This window comes from Gopherus flavomarginatus, chromosome 1, assembly GCF_025201925.1.
Source record: "Gopherus flavomarginatus isolate rGopFla2 chromosome 1, rGopFla2.mat.asm, whole genome shotgun sequence".
Taxonomy (NCBI): Eukaryota; Metazoa; Chordata; order Testudines; family Testudinidae; genus Gopherus; species Gopherus flavomarginatus.
Window position 1 is genome coordinate 31,300,529 of NC_066617.1, and position 21,828 is coordinate 31,322,356.

Below are 21,828 nucleotides of genomic sequence, written 5' to 3' on the forward strand. Positions count from 1 at the left end.
CGGCTTCCACAGCACTAGGCTGTTATGACAATTTTCATCTACAAACAAAATAGTGGCTTACACCATAGCTTCCCAGAGAAAAATCCATAGGATGACACACATTAGGCAGAAAACAGGCACTGCGTCCCCACACAGTTCTAATGGTACAGGGTGGGAGTTTTATCAAGAAAATCCAAAGAGCTTTCTGGGGGATGATACTGTGAAGAGAAGCTGTGTTGCTTCAATCCCCATTTCACTAATGTTCTTGGGAAAAGGAATGGGTTTTCTGTTCCTTTCATCCCCACTATGGGAAATATTAGATCAGATGCTATAGCCTTGTAAGTAGATCAACTTTAACAAACAATGAATGGCATTAGGCATACGAACAGCAGTAGAGAATATTAGACCTCAAAATCAGGGAAGATTCTCAATCTAATTTCAGAACTTTCATTAAAATAATTCAATCCTCAGCTCTACAAGCTATAAATGTTAAATATAAACATTGTATTAATTCTAGAACTCATAATTTAGGAGCCATTTCCCAGTAACCTGAGGAAAGGTTAAAAACTAGGTGTGTTTACTCTTGGGAAAAGAAAACTAAGTGGAGACCCAATAAATTCTTCAACTATGTTAAGGGCTGTTCTAAAGAATACAGTGATCAATTGTTCATGTCCATTGATGGTAGGAAAAGAAATTAATTGGCTTAATCTGCAGTAAGGGAGATTTAGGTTAGATATGAGGAAAACTTGTCTAAGGATAGTTAAGTACTGGAATGGGTTACCATGGGAGGTTGTAGAAACCTCTTCAGTGGTGTGTGACAGTACTGGGGACTAATAGCTGAGCCAGAACTCTGATCACTTACCAATTAATTCCCCTGGGATGGACCTGACTGTGCCTAATTAGCATATTAGAATGGATGGCGGAGGATTAAAGAACTAATTAGCCAATTGGTGCAGAGGCTAGGAGGCGGCGTAGGAAGGATGTGCTGGGAGACAGAGATGTAGGTTCATAGAGCCAGAACCAAGAAAAATCCTTGGGTGGTGAAATCTCTTCTCTCTTCTTGGTAGAGGAGAACTAATGCTGCAAATGCTGTGATGTCTGGGTCAGTAAAAGTGGTGGGAATAGACAATGTAAATAAGCTACACAGAGGTGTTTAACAATATCCAGCTGATGAGTAATCAGTTCATGGTATGGTATGTCTCTTTATGAAACACTAAGTCAAGTACACAAAATAATTGAGATGCATTTTTTAAAAATACGGGTTTAATTTTTTTTGTAAATTATGTACAAAAAAATTACTGCATTCAAAAATAAAACTGTAAAACTTTAGAGCCTACAAGTCCACTCGATCCTACTTCTTTTTCAGCCAATTGCTAAGAGAAACAAGTTTGTTTACATTTGGGGGAGATAATACTGCCTGCTTCTTATTTACAATGGCATCCAAAGGCAAGAAGAGGTGTTCGCCCAGCACTTCTGTAGCTGGCAGTGCAAGGTATTTATGTGCCAGATGTGCTGAACATTCATATGCCTTTTCATGCTTTGACCACCATTCCAGAGGACATGCTTCCATGCTGATGTTGCTTGTTTAAAAACCAAAACAAAACCAAAACAAAACATTCATTAAATTTGTGACTGAACTCCTTGGAGGGTAATTGTATGGCTCCTGTTCCATGGTTTTACCCACATTCTGCCATATATTTTCTGTTATGCTAGTCTTGGATAATGACCCAGCCTGTGTTACTTGGTTTAAAAATACTTTCACTGCAGATTTGACAAAACACAAAAGTCCCAATATCAGATTTCTAAAGATAGCTGCAGCACTCAACCCAAAGTTTCAGATTTTGGAAGGTGTTTTAGAATCTGAGAGGGACGAGCTGTGGCACATGCTTTCAGAAGTCTTAAAAGAGCAACACTCCGATACTGAAACTACAGAACTGTGAACCACCAAAACTGAAAATCAACCTTCTGTATCAGCAAAAGAACCAGCACAATCAGTAACATTGCAGGAAACGTGTGCCACTACTTCCCCATCCCTCCACTCAGACTTTCTATTGCTGAGGGCTGTAATCTGGGGTCCACAAGCTGAGGCAACTGGACATGTGTTCTACTCAACAGTCCCTCAACAGCATAAAAGGCTAAGGGAGGCAGGGCTGCTGTAACACAATTCTAGCACTGCGACAGGCAGCGGAAAAGGTATTCTCTTGTTATGAACAGACTTCTGTAAAACATTTACAAGGTGGTTTCAATATTGTTACATTTAGCATGTTTTCTCCCCATTTGAGTCCTAGAGGGTCACCACTGTTATGAGCCTTTTACCTTTGAAACAGTGGTAACTCAACTATCAAGAAGAAACAATTGTCAAAGTTAGGTTGGTTTGACAACTTTCTACATCACTCTCTGTTAGCATCTAAATAAAATCACTTGCTTCTGGAGGAAAGCTTAAGAGCTTATATAAATAGAGGTATCATAGGTGTGTGCAGCACATGTCATTAGGGTGTGCACCCAGGGAATGTTTTCTTTTTTTTAAAGGCGAACATTTACTGAATACTTAATCATAAAGGGCATTATTTTTATTCAAACAAACTAAAGAAACTAAAACTTAACTAAACTTAATTTTTTTTTAAATTAACAACTAAACTTTACTTAAAAAATGAGACACAAAATACCAAATTTTTGCTGTAGTGATAACCAGGTGTATACAAAGATACAGTCAATTTTCATGATCTTTATCTTTAACCAGATAATGAGCTAACCCGAATTGACCAAAACAGATTGAGGTTTCTTCATCTTCCTATCCTAGAGGATGAGACATTGCTCACCAGGTGTTATGGATTTAAATTCCTCAGTCACATCACTGTAATTAGCTGACAAAGCCAATTCTTGTTCAGTGTACAAAATTATGAGTGAGTCGAGGCGCTGTTTGGGACATTGTACTTCTTAGTTTGTTTTTTTACATGTGCTAGTTTTGAAAAGGTTCTTTCAAATGAACAGCTTGTCTGCTCCTTTTTTTATCTTAACAACGAACCGATACATACTTTAAAATTTAAAGGGGGTATAATACGACTGAATTATAACGTAAAGCCACGGGCTTGTTATGCTATTTCAGTAGAGTACACGCGACAAAGGATACAAACACTGTAGACACTGCGCTGGGCATGCCTGATGCAGCCGCTTATATAGGTCAAAGAATTTTCTAGAATAGTAGTCGGAGGGGAGGACCAATGGTAATGCGGCACTGCAGTAGTGGGGACACATGCTGCAAGCGAACGTGGGCTTTCTATATAGAGCGTATCATGAGATTAAGTTAAAACGTTGTCATAACTTTCCTACTCAGATCTGACCCTTAGAGTTCAGAACATGAGAAGCTAGCATGAAACCTCCAAATTTAATTACCAGCTTGGATCTGATATCGCTGCCACCAGCCAGAAAATTCCAGTGTCTGGCTCACTCTGGTCTCCCCAAAACCTTCCCTGGGGGACCCCAAGACTCAGATGCCCTGAGTCTCACCACAAAGGGAATTAACCCACTTCCCTTCCCCCTCTTTACCTCCTCCCAGATTTCCTCGCCCTGGGTACTCTAGGATATTTCCTGCTTCAAGTCCTTGAAACACAAGTACCGAGAGATCAAATCTCTCTCTCCCCTCACCCAAAGGGTATGCAAAGTCAGGCTTAGTAGATCTAACACAAAGAGATTTTCCCCCTCCCTTCATTTCTTAGCCTTAACCTGTGAAAAAACTCAAACAGGTCTTAAAAAGAAAGCTTTATATAAAAAGAAAGAAAAAGACATAAAAATGGTCTCTGTATCAAGGTGACAATATACAGGGTCAATTGCTTAAAAGAAAAAAATGAATAAACAGCCTTATCCAAAAAGCATACAATTTAAAACATTCCAGCAGCTACACACATGTAAATACAAAAAAACAATATAAACCTATTGTCTTACTATCCTTGTACTTACAACTTGGAAACAGAAGATTAGAAAGCCTGGAGACTCCTGTGGTCACTCTCAGAGCCCAGAAAAAGAACAGACCAAGAACAAAGGACTCACACCCAAAACTTCCCTCCACCAAGATTTGAAAAAGTCTTGTTTCCTGATTGGTCCTCTGGTCAGGTGTTGTTTGTTACCCCTTTCCAGGTGAAAGAGACATGAACCCTTAGCTATCTGTTTATGACAAACGTAAAGCCACTTTTTTTGTGTGTGGAGACATTAGGGCAGGTGTGGGCAAACTTTTTGGCCCGAGGGCCACATCAAGGTTCCAAAATTGTATGAAGGGCCAGGTAGGGAAGACTGTGCCTCCCTAAACAGCCTGGCCCTGCCCCCTATCCAAACCCCACCCACTTCCTGACCCGACTGCCCCCCTCAGAATCCCCGACCCATCCTGCTCCTTGTCCCCTGACTGCCTCCCTGAGGCCTGCTTCAACCACTACCCCGGGATCCCACTCCCCACCAACCCTCCCCGCTCCCTGACTGCTGCACCCCCGTCCACCTCCCGCCTCCTTACAGAACCCCAGAACTCCCATAATCCAACTCCCCTGTTCCCTGTCCCCTGACTGCTCCCCCCTGCAGAATCTCTGCCCCATCCAACTCCCCCTGATCCCTGTCCCCTGACTGCCCCCAGGACTCCTATCCAACCCCTGCCCTTATCCAATCCCCCCGGTCCTGGCCCCCTTACCAGGCCACTTACCTCTGCCTCCCTCCTCTCTCGGAGCTTCAGCACGCCGCATCCAGGAGTGGCCCTGGACAGCGCTGCAGTGGCATGGCTCTGGTGGGACTTGAGCTCCTGCTGCTCAGTCTGCCGGAGCTTGCAGCTCCTCTGCCTTACCATACGGCTCCGAGCGGCAGGAGCTCAGGTCCCACTGGAGCCATGCCACTGCAGCGCTGGGGGGAGGGGAAGGCGGGGCTGGGGGGGAGCCTCCCTGACCAGGGGCTCAGGCAGGCTGGGCAGGATGAGCTTGCCCACCCCGCATTAGGGTGTGCCAGGGCAAACCCAGCACACTCTGTACACATGCCTAGGACAGGGCTACTCAAATTGCATCAAAATCAACCTGCAAAAAAAGTCCGGTCACAGCAAAAATAGCAAATTTCATGGATGTGTAATTTATGCCATGACCAACCTGCGAAAAATGTGATTTCTCTGTAACATTTCTCAAACTGGGGGTCCTGACCAAAAGGGAGTTGGAAAGCCTATTGTAGAAGGGTTACAGTATTGCCACCCTTATTTCTGTGCTGCCTAGGTGGCCAGAACGCAGCAGCCTCTGGCCAGGCACCCAGCTCTGCAGGCAGAGTAGCTGCCCTCAACAGTGGAGAAGTAATTATGGCAACACTGTGAACACTCCTCCCCACAATAGGCTTGTGACCCCTTTTGGGTCAGGACCACCAGTCTGAGAAACACTGTGTACTTTTGTATACTTTTTACCCTATACTATAGGGTAAAAGTTACGCAAAAAGACCAGATTTCACGGTCCATGACACAATTTTCATGGCTGCGAATTTGATAGACTCCTGCACATAAGCGGTCAGGCCCCAGCTATATAGAAATTCTGTGAGAAATAAAGCATACTATTGGAAAATTGTCCATGAAAATGTATATCCACAAAATAGTGTTCCAATAAATAGATACAAGGCTTACACTTCTACATGATCTATAAACTGACTTCAGCACGTGAAATATCAGATATTTAAGTTTATTTCTTTATGATAAAAATAATACATTTCTGAGTAATAAAATCCCATATAAATAGCATTATTCATAGCACAGTATACAACACAAGCACATTATAAACAGTGCAGATACGAAAAGACTCCAAATAGCCAGATACGGATTCATTTTGAGAAGGTTCTATGCTCTCTGTTATCCTAGTTTAGGAATTATTTATAACTGTAAAAGATTGGAGGGAGGGGGACTTGTTTCGTGGGAACACTTTGCTCTGCTTAGCAGGAGACAAAATTTCAGAATGACTTTGGGTTTTTTGCTCCCTGGCATTGCAGGCTTGTTATGGTGAAGATGCTCTTGGTCTTAGGGCTCGAGAAAAATGTCTGTCTGTGGTATGAAGGACAAAGTAAGGCACTGAGTCATGCCGTCAGACAATTGGGTTAATGGATATAGAGCAATGAAATGATATCTCCAGAATAAAGGTAGGTGTGTGTATGAGCAGTTTCACCATGGGGTTACACAAGGCAAGACTTAGCCCATCTTAGATGCCTGCAGGCTCCACTACATACTACAAAAATATCAATATAAGGTGCTCCTAGCAAAGCTAGACGGTAAACTTTGCACACATGGTAAATATGAATAGTATAGTTTTCGTTCTTTCAGACTGAGATCAGCAAACTGGACAATTCTATTGCATGAATACTCCATAGGCACTTTATAGCACATTGGATGGCTACCTGGGAAGAACCATGTCATACCACATTCTGTGCACAGCTACATTCATAACAAGAATTTCACCCTGCATTCTCCCGACCATGCAAAGGGAGTTTGTAGAATTACATGTGTTAATATGTTATGAAACAATAGTGTTTCTGTGAATGAGATTGCATTGCCCAGTGCCAGGCATACACTCAGTCAAAAAAAGGCACTATCTTCAAAGACACTTTCATTCTGAATTTTGTCTTTGCTGTTGCAGTGCACAGCCTTTTACGAACAGACTGAAAACTGTCGAACTCTGATGTACATAGGAAAGAAAAAAGCCTGACCTATTCAGCCTGCGCTTTGTAAACTAGGCTGTATACATTCAATCAAAATTATTAAATACGAGTTTAACAACATCAGCCATCAGTAAACTTCACATATGCAGGTAGCAGAATATATACTGAGGCCTAAACTTTGCTCTCATTTACAGGTGTCAACTTAATGAAGTTACTCTGCATATAGATGGTTGTAACTAGGAGAAGAATCTAATCCTCTGGAGTCACTCTAGATTTATGCTGGTGTAACCAAAATCAGAAACATATCAATGAAGATACTTTGGATTTATATCAATGTTGCTGAAAGCAGATTGAATGAATAGTTTTGACTCCTTCAAAATATTATAAAAATAAAAATATTATAAATAAAAGTATTCCTTATTTCTTCTGATATTTCATGATTTTGAGGGATGACAGTCACTTCCCTTTGTTTCTTAAACAAAAAAGTAATGTAAATATAGTAAAAGTTTAAACCAATGGAAAACTGGGAAACAAGGTGACTCTCCACTCGTCCAGAGTTCCTTAATCCAAAGAAAAATTTCTCATTTTTTCTGCTAATTCCTGTCTCACTTCAATGTGCTTTTTCAGGTTCTGTACTTCATGGGGCAGCTTAATGTCCCACACAGACATACATGACTGCAGCTCTGTAAAAATAATTAAAAAAAAATTTAAAAGTACTACACAGATACAATTATCGCATTACAAATGTGATTCTGCCGCTTTGTTTTTAATTACAGTCGGAAATAACAGATCTGGAAATGTAAATAAGCTTTAGTGTGAATGAGATTCAGGCTCAAATCATTAAAAATAGAATTAATGCAGATTTGAACCCTAAATTTACTATGGCTCAGACTATATTAGGTGGGAGCCCAGTCCCACAACCCTTATGCAGAGAGTAAGTCCTTTCTTCTTGAAGCAGTCTCACTGGTTTCAGTGGAGTAAGGGGATGAAAGGATTGCTTGCATGAAAAGGGCTTGCTGGATAAGGCTTCCTAGTCTCAATTCTGATTACTGTAGTTATAATTTTGGATATTGTTACAGTTATAATCAGGGACCCTTAAAAGAGGTTCTGGTTCAGTTAGAATTTTGAGCAAAGGTTTGTCTGGTTCTTCTTTTATCAAAATCAACCCATCCCTAATATCACATTAAATTTTATATTAATTATGACATAGCTGTATTTTATAGGCTGTTTGGTAGGATCCTAGAAACACACAGACAACAATAAATCATCACAAAGCTGCAATGAAAATATATCTAATGATATAATCAAATTCCTAACAAACATCTTCCAAAAAAAAAAAAAAGTACAGTATTTTTTACAACCTAAGTAATATGGATTAGTAAAATAAATTACCAGATACCTTTCTGATGTTTGTTGTCTTCATTACATTTATAGCAGTACCCCAAAACCAGCATGACATTCTTGAGGCTCCCTTTTCAAAAATAAAATGTTAGATTTTAATTTTAACTAGCACTTGGATTTCACTTCATTTAAGAGCAGAAAAAGCAGATTACATGCACCATTGAAGGAACAGAAAGCAGATTTCAGTAAACTAGTGCATATTATATATTTTACTGTTAGAAAAAATCAAAATTCAACATTATCAATCAAAGTGACATGAAAAAATGCAGTGTGTGTGTGTGTGCGCCCCGATTTAATATGAGGGATTTATCAAAGATCAAGAACAAATTACATAAATATTGTAAATCATTTACCTTCGTTTACATCCATCCAGCCTCACGGGGTAAAGAAAAAAACTGCAGTGAAAATATGTTAAAGTTTTATGAATGTGGGTGTGAGGACAACCTTCGTCCCTGTGTCTTATGGAGCATATATAAGGCTAGATTTTGGTTTACTACCAAAACTGGGATTGTGGAAGGTTTAAGGGGCCATGCTGGAAGTCCCAGGAGGTATTCTGCCTGAATCAGCCAAAATTCCTCTTGGGTCTCGCAGGGAGTGCTTGCTAGAGCAGCATTATCCCACTATGAAAATAACAGTGTGCCCTTCTCATGCTGGGCTAGCTCTGCTTGTTATGGGTGACTGACGTCTGGAACAGTATGCCTGTCCCCTTCTGGACTGTATAGATTTCCCATTTCAGGATTCTAGGTAGGTATAGTATGCATTTTTGTTACAGAAAACCACTAGAGGAAATTCTGGGTTATCAGTGTATACAGTTAATGTAAACAGATTGTAAAGAAGATGCTGTTTGTGAGTACACTACGGATTGCCAAAAGTTTAAAAATAAAATAAAATAAAAATTGCAGTCGAGTGAGAATTTTTGGTGACAGATGCCATACTTAGTTTTCAGTGTTGAAGCATGGAACGATATGAACTTTTATTAAACTCACAGTACAAATAGAGCAGACTAAACATGTCTACACAGCTGCTGGCAGGTGTGATTCCCAGTGCGGGTAGACATACACATGTGCTAAAAACAGCTGTGTGGCCATGGCACCATGGGCAGAGACTTGGGCTAGCCACCCAAGTACAATCCTGCCCATCTGCCCTAGGCATGTACGCAGGTGGCTAGCCTGTGCCGCTACCTCCACGCTGCTATCTTTAGGCACTAGCTCAAGCAGAATTGGCACATGTATGTCTACTGGCCCTGGGAGTTACATGTCCCAACTGCTGTGTAGACATACCCTAAATGTTCTACCAAGTGACATGCTGTTAATCTTATTACACATATGGAAAATGCAGAAAACTAGTTAATTGTGATACAGAAGGCTCAGACTCAAACTTTAAGGCCAGAAGGGACCATTGTGATTATTTAGTCTGACCAGAGAGGATTAGGGCCACTTAGGTGTCGAATTCTACAGTGATAGGATCCTAACAAGTACATTTTACAATAATACTAGTTTGCTGAAGGGTTAGTCAGAGTGAATTGAAATTTGTTCTTCCCTATGAATCATCATCATCACCAGCTATGTCTGACTGTAGAATATATTTAATGAGTCAGTGCTGCAGACAGAAAATAGATTGGGTTTTCAGATCCCAGGTTAAGTTTACAGTGATGCCAATGGAAGATATCAGAGCTTTAAAGTATGGAATTAACTAACAGGAATATAGTAAGTGTGGGAACTCCACAATGTTAGCTTTAGAGTCACTTTTCCTATTATGGGCATGCTTTATTCCATGCTGACACTGGAGATGCAACTCAGGGGTGTTTCATGGAAGGTGAATGTAGACCATGTGCAGTATCCCAGAATATTTTATTATAATACACATATTTAAGTTTTCCATCCCTGCACTATAATGTATTGTAACCTGGGGATGTCTAGATTAGTCTGGGGGACACAGAAGAACAGAGGGGATGGAGAAATTACTATACCCCAAATCTGACCCCTCTGCACCTGTGCTGCTGTGGCTATGTATAAAGCAGAAGTAACTCCTTGAAAACTACCCACTTTCAGTCTCTGCTTCCACATTAGCTTATAATAGAGATGGCCATGGTGACAGGAGCAGCTCATACATGCAAAGTTGTGGGCTCTGACAGCAGCCCCCTAACCCAAGTTTCTATTCCCTGCTCCTACTTCAAACAGCTGAATTGCAAGCTGCACATGTAACTCTGCCCTACTGAGGCACCAATTAGAGTTTTGCTGAGTGGGAACTGAGAGTGGGCACCACAAATCAAATAAGCAAAAAAGAATGATTAGAAAGCAACAAGATTATACATACATACATACATACATACATACATATTCAGAGAGAGCACGAGAGCGAGAGAGAAAGAAAAGGAAAAAGGGAGAGAATGAAGGAAGAGAAAACAGGCAGACAGAACAGGAGAAATAAAGTGGACAGAAGGATGGTGGCAAGTGTGTGGGGGCATGGCACAAAAGGGGCATAAATGAGATGCTACTGGTCACAAGTGGGGCTTTCCTAGAAAAAGTGCATGAGCCACTGCTGTCACATCTAGCACCAGTGGCACAGTCTTTGGTATTTACTCGCATAAGGATTTTGATTGGTTAGATTAAACATGCAAATAGAATAGAGTGAAGGAAAAAAATGAATATTCTAATTAGTTCATGGAATGGCATCTCAAACAGGAATTGTCAATAATTCTATAATGAAAGATTGTTTCTTTTGAATATTTACCTAGCTGGGCTGGCAGCATGACTCGAACAGAATCACAAAAATCGTGTATTATTCGTATAGGACGACGTGTTGTTAAATCAAGCAGCAGGATATGTCCTCCCCCTGTTCCTATCCAGAGGGCAGTATTTTTTTGTAGACAGATGGTCTTCACTCTTCCAGAATAAGCCACTGTATGTTTTGATTCTTTATCTAATTTCACCACTTCCTCCCTAAAAATATGAAGAGATTTTGTATTAAAAATTGCTTGCATGCATGATATTTCATTGGATAACTGCTAAGTTCACACCCTTGCACAGGACAAAACATTTTAAATCTGGTGTGAATGCAGACTGCATGAATCCCAATCTAAGAAACTTCCTTAAATTAAACAAGTTGGGAAGAAAACTACTGAAGTTTTAAGAACCATCAGTCTTAACTTGGGCAACCTGAAAAGGGCTTTAAATTGGACACGGGTAGCTCTCCTTTCTCCTTGAGTCTCGAAGCTGTGTTTGAATAATACCCTGTTCTAGTCTTTAAAAGGAGATGATGACATTGATGTTACTGCTCACAGGAGCATGAGACTGAAACAGACTTGACATACAACACTCCTTTTCACCAGCTTCGTTAGGTAAGAAGATACGTGTGTACAAAGAGTTGAATTAACTAGGCTTGTGTAGCTACCAGGAGGTAATTTGAGGATGGAGACTCTATTTTAAGGTATTTTGGTTACCAGTTTAATTAGTATTGTTTATAGATTGGGGACAAAAGAAACTCAGAAATGAAACCTTCCCTTCCATATTCTAAATTCTCTCCTATATGAAAAAGAAAGACTGGCAAGGCAGTGGGTAGGGGAAGATAAATCCCTGTTCAGACCAAAAGAAATTAAAACACCCTCCCCCACCAAAAAATGCAATCCCTTCAGGAGCCAGGATTTCCTCTTGCAGTGTGCTAACAGGAGTAATTTTAATCAGCATGAGTAGATTTATTTTCAATTAATGTACATACATATAGTTGTGTGTCCAATATGTGTGTAGTTGTATATATTTACATATAGTATATGTGTTATAGTTATGGTCTCCATAGGATCCAGTATGTGCATTTCATACATTGGAGGAAAAGCTACTACATCATGGATTAATACTAATGGTGATCACTTCTGGCATCTTAGAACCTCTTTTCTTGAAGGCAGAAGCCGTGACCTGTTGAGTATCTCCTGGGTAACTCCTGATATGCCCTCATCTCAGAGTCACACTCTCACAGTTTCTTGAGTTCAATGAGATTTGAGGGCACTCAAAAGGCCCAGGAGGAATTTAATACCTTGCAGGGTAAGGCTCTGAAGGACAGGAGCAATAGATAGCAAAATTAAACCACCCTATCTGAAATTCTGAGATATGTTGCCTGTGTTCTCAATCTGGGCATGGAGCAAAGGGTGGGAGATAATAATGTTACCTAACTATCCTATGTCAGTCCATAGCTGTCATGGCATGGACAGGAGTTCCACAGAGCTAAAGCATTAATCTGGGGTCACATGTAGTCAGTGAAATAAACATTTGGTGTAAAATTAATAGAAGCTGAAGAATGAAGGCCATGGAAAAAGCCTGAGAGGCTGCCTGGACCAGTCCAAAACTTAAGGCTAGAAGAGGGGGAGGGATAGCTCAGTGGTTTGAGCATTGGCCTGCTAAACCCAGGATTGTGAGTTTAATCCGAGAGGAGGCCATCTGGGGCAAACTAAGTACTTGGTCCTGCTCGTGAAGGCAGGGGGCTGGACTCAATGACCTTTTTTTTTTTTTTTGGTGAGCCTGGCTAGTTCAGTTGGAAGAGTATCAGACTTTTAATCTCAGGGTCCAGGATTCAAGTCCCTGGTCAGGCAGAAGAGACAGTTCCCCCAGTGATATCCCTCCACAATCTGCAGAAGGCATCTCCTGAGGACTCTCCTTGAATTCAGTTCTTCCTTTTTGGGGGGGGGAGGGATAGCTCAGTAGTTTGAGTGGTCCTGAGAGCCTGCCTGGACCAGTCCAAAACTTAGAACCAGAAGACAGGGGGAGGGATAGCTCAGTGGTTTGAGCATTGGCCTGCTAAACCCAGGGTTATGAGTTCCATCCTTGAGGGGCCACTTTAGGATCTGGGGCTAAATACATAAAATAAAAAAATGGGGATTGGTCCTGAGCAGGGGGTTGGACTAGATGACCTCCTGAGGTCCCTTCCAACCCTGATATTCTATGATTCTATAAGAGGGGAAGGAAAAGCCATGCCTGACAACAGAATTGGTCTCACCAGTGATTCCCTTCCCCACCACCCCCAAAATGTGAAGTACTTCACTAGACAATCTCTCAGAAGAATCCACTATTCATCTATTACATACAAAATAAGACACTTACTTTAAAAAATGTGCACAGTCAATTAGTTCACATAGTTTCTCTGTTTTCTTATCCCAAACTTCCACAAAATGGCTGTTTTTCTTAGCCAAGTAGATAGATTTGTCCACTGCTATTGAAATAATGTTTGCATCACTGTAAGCCTTGTGACAGAATCTAAGAAAGAGGAAAAAAATATTAAACATATACTATATTCCTAATAGGTAAGCTCTGGCTACAATTACAGACACGGGAAGCATAAAAACAAAGTGGGCCTGGATCAATTTAAAAATAAACGATCTGATATGAATGTTTACAATCTGTGGAGTTGCACCAGTATAAAACCATTTTAAGTGAGATCAGATTCAGGCCTATAATGTAACTATTGGTCCAAGATATGGGAAATCTTAATGTGCTTGCTCCTGCTCCCAACAAAGTCAATGGATGTTTTACCACTGAATTCTGTGGAAGCAGAACCAAGTTCAGTATCTATTAACAAATTTTCCCTAAACTTATCTGTCAGGTGACAACAGAGCAAACACTGCTTCTTCCTATTCTAACAAAAGGCCAGATCCTGCAAGCTGCTAAGGACTTCCGACTTCTTTTAGAGAGCTGCTCAGCACAACGCAGGACCAGACCCAAAATGGGTGCAGCCTGATTCTGCCCAGTTTGCTTTACCTCTGTTTTTAACTCTAGTAGCACCCTTTTTGAGTACTTAGTAATTTGAATCTCTTACAAATCCCATGACTGTGCACACTTTTATCATCACATCTCTGCAATTTGAAGAGAGCATCCTTCTGCCTCACTGATTTGGGGTGAGGACTGTACGCTCAACAACTTCAGCCTCACAGTCTGATATAAGAATAAGACCTTTGCTATCTTCATCACAATAAAATTTTAGCCTCTTAATAATTAGAGGTAAGGAATCATATGCAACATATGTATATTGGGCAAAGACGTATACACATACCTTATAACCAGTGGTGAGCTGGAGCTGGTTCGGAAGAACCAGTTGCTAAATTTAGAAGCCAGTGTAGAACCGGTCCCGAAACAGGTGGGTGGGTGGGCTGGCAATCTCCGGCCTGCGGGCCATAGCCAGCCCCCGGGACCATCCTCTCTGGCCCGCCTGAGCTCCCAGCTGGAGAGGCCAAGGCTCCCCTGACCCCTCCCTTGCTCCCCCACCTCACAGAGCCGCCGGAGCCCTGCGGGAAGCGGCGGGGCTCTGGTGGCTATTTAAAGGAGCGGGGAGGCAGAGGCAGCTGGAGCCCCATCCCTTTAAATAGCCCCCAAAACCCCCCACTACTCCAGGGCTCTGGGGGCTATTTAAAGGTTATGGGGCTGTCCTCCTTCTACCACCTGGTCTTTTAAATAGCCACTGGAACCCTGGGCAAGCGGTGGGCCTTCAGTGGCTATTTAAAGAACAGAGGCAGAAGAGGCAGCTAGAGCCCCCCGCTATCCCAGGGCTCTGGGGGCAATTTAAAGGGCCAGGGGCTCCCTTGCTTCTTCCGCCCTGGCCCTTTAAATAGCCACCAGAGCCCTGGAGTAGTGGCGGCGGGACTCCGGCAGCTATTTAAAGGGCCAGGGTGGTAGAAGCAGTGGGAACCCTGGACTTCTTAAAAATAGCCCCCAGAGTCCCCCTGCCACTACCCCAGGGCTCCAGCAATGGGGCTCTGGTGGCAATTTAAAGGGTCTGGGGCTCGAGACTCGCTCCACGTGAAGGACCTGCCGCGGAAAACCTGAAGCGAGTGAAGACGCCCCTGCCGCCAAGGACCCGGTAGGGAACCGGTTCTTAGGATTTTGGGAGCTCATCACTGCTTATAACTATAAATATATATAGGGTAAATCCTATGCTCAATGCATGTACATGGCTCCCAATGAAATAGCATTTATACATTCATAAAACATACATCTACTTCCTGCCACATTTGTAAAATAAAAATGCATACTACTTAATGTTTGCTTTAAAACTAGAACAAATACCTTGAGTATCAGTTGATCTTATATTTTTTTTATTATTAAAGGAAAAAAATGGAAATAAGGTATTTACAAAGAACAAGCAATAGGACAGGATTCTCAAACAAAACACTGAGAGAAAATGTTAATGAAAACATGAAGAACCAAATTACGTTAGTATAAAAAACTCACAGCTGACTTGTCTTTGTCTCAATCAGTTTTTGAATAGATATATCACCATATAATGATATGATCTTTGTTCCACAGCTTCCCCAGACTATATTTTTTTCAGATGCATATGTGGATTCACTTAAGCACATAAGCGGTGTACTGACATTCCCTATAGTTAATATCTTCAAAGGTGCTGCACCCTTGCACTGTAAAAAGAAATATACATTCCATTAGAAACATACAGTATATACTTATACATGGCAACTTAGAAGTTGACAAACCAAACAAACACATACAGGGCCAGATTTTCTATACCTTTACAACACCTTTGTGTCACTGGGTTTTGGTTTCAGCAAACCCTCCCCCTCCTCCACTACCTACCCATTTTTTTGGTAAACTGCATGAAAGAAAGCTATTAGAAATAGTTACTTTACATATTACTGATTACGTTTTTTAAAGAGAGTACTATATATGTTAAATTTACCTTTACTGCTTGGTCTTCAAAAACTGCTACTTTGCCATCAGCTGTTCCCACCAGAAAAAAATTCTGTTTGCTGAAATGAAATTATAAATTCCAGAATTGCCTCATGAAAGGACGTTCACTGAAGAAGATTTAAAAACAGAAGTGTCTGGCAGATTAGGGGTTTTGCTGGTCACTAAAAGTGAACAGAGGGCCACAGGTCCAAAAATATGCATGCCTGTGAGCAAGCAACACATGGGCAAAGTATGTATTGTGCCTGAAGCTACATGTACAACCACCCGCTTTGTGAATACTGCTGTGAAGTCAGATTTCAAAATGTAGCCCATAATATTTAAACTCTAAATGATACCTTTGCTTTGAAAAAAAGTTGCAGTATAAACAGGTAACAGAATCTGACATTTTCTGAAGATGGTGTTTGTTTTTTCCATCTTCTGTATTAAATGTCCACAGGGAACCAGACTGTGTTCCTGCCACAACCCAGTTTTCTCTCTCTGTAGGAAGAGTCACTAAAGCCAAACACAAGATTCTTCCATCTGCGATGTCCTGTGTCAAGAAAAAATAATTAAAAGCAGCCTGGTTATTTTTCAGCAAGGATTACACTACTGAATTGCATAAAGTAAAAATACAGGCCCTTCTGGGAAGATGGCCTTTCTTCCCCATGGAAAGAAATCCCTAATTAGCAGAAAATACTTTCAACTTTTCCTCTGGCAACCCCTGGCATTCAAAATCCTGAAAAGAAATGATTAATAAATAGCTATGATCCATGGCAGGCTGATGCCATGCCTGTCCTTTTAAAATAAAAATAAATAATTGGAGATATACCTATCTCCCAGAACTGGAAGGGACCTTGAAAGATCATTGAGTCCAGCCCCCTGTCTTCACTAGCAGGACCAAGAACTGATTTTTGCCCTGGATCCCTAAGTGACCCCTCAAGGATTGAACTCACAACCCTGGGTTTAGAAGGCCAATGCTTAAATCACTGAGCTATCCCTGCCCCCAAAGAATGCACCATCTGTCTGCCTAGTACTGTGAGAAGACCAGCAGGGTACTCTAACACATTAACTAACTAACTAACTACCAGGAACACATACATTCTCAGCATATAGCAGCTAATGAACATCTGAAAGCTGTTGTTAGAGGAGCAAAGACATGGAACTGCACTTATGATACTTTCTGTGGCACAGTTTAATTGATGGAAATAAAGCACAGATCCAAATATTTCGTTTTAAAAAATCCCGCCCTCCCCACCCCCAAAAGCAGCAATTTCAAATGTAACACAGTATTTGCTATCTCATGCCTGTGTCTCACTACTGTCTATTGCGTCACAGAAATCCTTCTTTTAATATGCTCTGTGATGAGTCATATCAAGTGCTGGTAGTGAAACACATGTGCAACTTTGCATACCTAGCCTGGGTAATCTATCTTCCAGGTTGCAAATCTGCTTCTTGTGACAATATTGGATATGGGAACTCCAGAAACTAAATGGAGACATTTGGTGGGTGCATCCCATGGCAGTGAGAGTCTCCTGAGAAGAGTGGGAATTACAGGAAATTGTATTGGCATGGAGGGTTATCAGGATTATTGGTCTGTGTTCTGGCCTCAGTGCAAAAAGGCTGAGTTAGTCTACAGCCAGCCTACTGGAAGAAAGAAATGCATTGGTAGTAGGAAAATATTGTGAGGGTTATTGGATGGACAGGAGGGAGGGGAATATGATCACAGAATGATAGAAATGTAGAGCTGGAAGAAACCTTGAAAGATCATCAAGTCCAGATCCTACGGGCTTTTCCCCTGCTCTATATTCCATAAGCTAATCAGCTTCACTTGTCAGGAAGTCTCATGATAATCAGCTTAAATTTCACTTTGCTCAGTTCCATCCCATGACTTCTAACTATGCCCCTCCCTGGGGTATAGTTAGAAGTCACCCTCAGGGTATGTCTACATCTACAATTTTGCAGCGCTGGTTGTTACAGCTGTATTAGTACAGCTGTATAGGGCCAGCGCTGCAGAGTGGCCACACTTACAGCAACCAGCGCTGCAAGTGGTGTTAGATGTGGCCACACTGCAGCGCTGTTGGGTGGCTTCAAGGGGGGTTCGGGGAACGCGAGAGCAAACCGGGGAAGGAGACCAGCTTCGCCGCAGTTTGCTCTCGCGTTCCCCGAACCCCCTGCAAACCGCAGGGAAGGAGACCTGCTTGCACGGGGGTTTGGGGAACGCCAGAGCAAACCGGGGAAGGAGACCAGCTTCGCCGCGGTTTGCTCTCGCGTTCCCCAAACCCCCCTGCAAACCGCAGGGAAGGAGACCTGCTTGCACGGGGGTTCGGGGAACGCGAGAGCAAACCGGGGAAGGAGACCTGCTTGATTACCAGAGGCTTCCTCAGGTATGCTGGGATACCTGCTTATTCCACGGAGGTCAAGAAAAGCGCTGGTAAGTGTCTACACTTGATTACCAGCGCTGGATCACCAGCGCTGGATCCTCTACACCCGAGACAAAACGGGAGTACGGCCAGCGCTGCAAACAGGGAGTTGCAGCACTGGTGATGCCCTGCAGATGTGTACACCTCCTAAGTTGCAGCGCTGTAACCCCCTCACCAGCGCTGCAACTTTGTGATGTAGACAAGCTCTCAGTAATTGCTCTTAAAAAAGAAGCATTTCTGTGGCCCTTCTGATCTGAGGATCTCAAAGCACTTTTCAGACATAGGAAATTAAGCCTCAAAGTCCCTACTTCTCTGTCGGTACAGTAACTATCAATTCTAATGTTTTGTAGTTTAATAAGGTAAGTCTATGTAGAGAAAAAAAACCCCAAAAAACAGTGGCAGCTGTTCTGCTTCATCTCATGGCATCAGTGCTGATTCTTATATCAAATGCCTTTGGAATTCTTGACCATGACACTTAGCTGATATGGCTGTACAGCATGAAAGCAGTCAAAGCTGGGAGCTAGGCTTTCCAGATGCTATACCCTATTGTTAAAATGCATTTAAATGTATGTAAACATAGAAACATCAGACCTATCAATGCCAAGGAGTTAGTAATAAATGACAGCTTTCACACTTACCTCACAAGTATGGTCGTCTGTATTTAAGTCAATAAACGAAATCTGGCCTTTTTTTGTATTTCCATTACCTATCCAGACCCCTGCCTTTTTGCAGCTTTGATTAGAAGCAACCATGCACTCTGCTGTAAAGGCACTGCGTATTGAAATATGTCTCATCAAACAGATAAGCTTTGCTGAGTTCAAAATATCATAAACCTGTAAAGGACACCACAAGATAACCAAGATAACAACAGTCTGTAAATAAAGAGATAGCACTTTTCATTAGGAAGGGTAACGAAGTACAATCTATGTACACAGTATCACAGCATGTAATGGTTACTCATGTACTGCAGGTACACAGGCACGATGCACTACATTACTGTTTTTCAGGTGGAAGTGAAAAATACATTTTCCCAATTGAAACTACAGGACAATGTCAATGGGACTTGGTCTCCTAAATTGCTTAAGGCACATTTGAAAATCTTACTCAGTATCACAGAGTAAGGTAGTATAGTGACAGAAGACACACTATGGTAGTTTTTAGATCTATACCATTTTAGAAGATCTATGGAGTAGGGTAGATGAACTGCATCCATAATTTTATAGCAAGTTCTTGTTGGCTAATGTTAATTGAAAATGTCTATCTGACACAAATCCTATGTGGCTAGCATATATGAGTATTAATCACCAAGTAATGAAGTGGCAGAAACATGACTGGATGATTCATGGCAAAATATAAAGGAAAATGGCCAATTTCTATGTTGCACAAATGTTTCTGTTCAAAAATAGGGAGGAGAAAATATTGTACTTCTTACAAAGGGCTTGTCCACACGGTGCACCACTGGGGTGTAAATTCTAGTGCACTGGTGAGTAGCACACTAACTGGCCTGTATGGACCCTACTGTTGCACCCCAGCAGTTCTGTAGTGCATGTAAAATGTAGTCCCGTTTCAAACAGGACTTCACTAACACCCACTACAGAAATTTTAGTGCACACCAGCAGGATCCACATGGGCCAGTTTGTATGCAGCTTGCTAGCATGGAGTAGAATGCAGACTATGCCAGAGGTGTGTACACTATAGAAAAGTCCTAACTTAAATTCACCACTTCCTCTTGAACTGGTAGAGCATAATAAGTCAACAGTAGAAGCTAACACAGAAATTGTATAATACAATCACAAACTACCTGGTCAGATGTAGGTCTTTCCTGCGGGTTTTCTTTTAAACACTTGCTGATTAAACTTTCAACTTCAGGCCAAGGGGCACACCCGTATTCTTTGACAGGATCTAAAATATGAATTTTGTACTGCTAATTAGATAATTGCCTAATTATTGCAATTTATCACAACTAAGGACTGAGCGTTATGAATACCATTCTTCTTACCAGAATTTCTCACAACTTCTTACAAAGCTGCCCAGAGATACATCCCACACTAGGGTAAAATTTCAAACTGCATAGAGATTAAGTGCTCAAGTTCTATTAACAGCAAATTGGCGTTACACAGCTAGAGTGGCTGTCATTACCAACAATCACATCATGATGCCCAAGGCATCACTATTTCCCTAATTTTAGAATGGGATCTAAGCTGTAATTGCTGGTGAATGCTGACTTTTTAATGGGGACTTCAGCAATGCCCATGCACTCTCTTTTGAAAATTTACTAGTCTGTATTCGGCAGAGAGAATGGTATTAAATAGAATTAGAGGAAGTCTTTTATCATATGGATGAATTTTCAGCACACTGCACAGGAACTCCCAACATCATTTATGGGATTTATGAGATTAAATTCTCACATAGAGGTTTACCTCATCATCTTAGGCACTGAGAGTTCTAAACCCCAAATTTAAATATTAATTATGGTGAAATTTTTTTTCCTGTTCATCAAAATGCATCGTGATATCCCCAGTATCACCTTATATGGACATGACATTAAACAAGGTTAAAGAAAAAAAATGCAGCCCACAAAATTAACATATTCTCTCTAGACCAGGTCTAAATTTAGTTCTAAGCGTACAAAAGTCCTGTTTCTTTACGGAGTGCACCAATTTGATCCCTGATATATCTCTAATAAAGTTACACCAGGGATGATGTTGGCCCAATATCTCCAAATCTGAGTTTCTCATTGTTTGAAAACAGAATGTAATTTTAGACAAATTCAAAAACTGTTCATTCTTTTGCATTATCCTCCAAGTAGTGGTCACAGTCAGACATAGGATACAAAAAAGTGGCAATATTTATCTTAGCCAGTATGACAATCTATGTAAGGACACAAGAACGGCCATACTGGCTCAGATCAAAGGTCCATCTAGCCCAGTATCCTGTCTTCCAACAGTGGCCAATGCCAGGTGCCCTAGAGGGAATGAACAGAATAGGTCAAGTGATCCATCCCCTGTCACCCATTCCCAGCTTCTGGCAAACAGAGACTAGGGATACCATCCCTGCCCATCCTGGCTAATAGTTATTGATGGACCTATCCTCCACGAACTTATTTAGTTCTTTTTTGAACCCTGTTATAGTCTTGGCCTTCACAATATCCTCTGGCAAGTTCCACAGGTTGACTGTGCATACTGTGAAAAAATACTTCCTTTGGTTTGTTTTAAACCTGCTGCCTATCAGGGCCGCCTGGGAGGGGGGGGGCAAGTGGGGCAATTTGCCCCAGGCCCCGGGTCCTGCAGGGGCCCCCACAAGAATATAGTATTCTATAGTATTGCAACTTTTTTTTATGGAAGGGGCCCCCGAAATTGCTTTGCCCCAGGTCCCCTGAATCCTCTGGGCAGCCCTGGTGCCTATTAATTTCATTTGGTGGCCCCTAGTTCTTGTGTTATGAGACAGAGTAAATATCACTTCCTTGTTTACTTCTCCACACCAGTCATGATTGTATAGACCTCTATCATATCCCCCCTTAGAGGTCTCTTTCCCAAACTGAAAAATCCTAATCTTATTAATCTCTCCTCATACAGAAGCAGTTCCATAACTCTTAATTTTTGTTGCCTTTTTCTGAAACTTTTCCAATTCCAAAGCATCTTTTTTGAGATGGGGCAACCACCTCTGCACGCAGTATTCAAGATGTGGGCATAGCATGGATTTATATAGAGGCA

The 21,828-nt window shown here is 41.6% G+C and overlaps 1 protein-coding gene across 3 annotated transcripts in view; it reads right to left on the bottom strand.

Moving 5' to 3' along the window:
* Positions 1 to 5,642: 5,642 nt before the first annotated feature.
* The window catches only part of LRRK2 (leucine rich repeat kinase 2), a 119,140-nt gene continuing 102,954 nt past the window's right edge, over positions 5,643 to 21,828 (bottom strand). For 2 of the 3 annotated variants that reach the window (XM_050935997.1, XM_050935996.1), the window contains exons 43-51: positions 19,917 to 20,017; positions 18,754 to 18,948; positions 16,052 to 16,245; positions 15,706 to 15,775; positions 15,243 to 15,427; positions 13,122 to 13,274; positions 10,765 to 10,973; positions 8,030 to 8,101; positions 5,643 to 7,313 (exon numbers count right to left, since the gene is read on the bottom strand). In XM_050935997.1, coding sequence (XP_050791954.1) covers positions 7,192 to 7,313; positions 8,030 to 8,101; positions 10,765 to 10,973; positions 13,122 to 13,274; positions 15,243 to 15,427; positions 15,706 to 15,775; positions 16,052 to 16,245; positions 18,754 to 18,948; positions 19,917 to 20,017 — 1,301 coding nt within the window. In that variant the 3' untranslated portion in view covers positions 5,643 to 7,191. Of the gene's footprint in view, positions 7,314 to 8,029; positions 8,102 to 10,764; positions 10,974 to 13,121; positions 13,275 to 15,242; positions 15,428 to 15,705; positions 16,246 to 18,753; positions 18,949 to 19,916; positions 20,018 to 21,828 lie in introns of those variants that run through there. The other variant, XM_050935995.1, reaches the window with a different exon arrangement.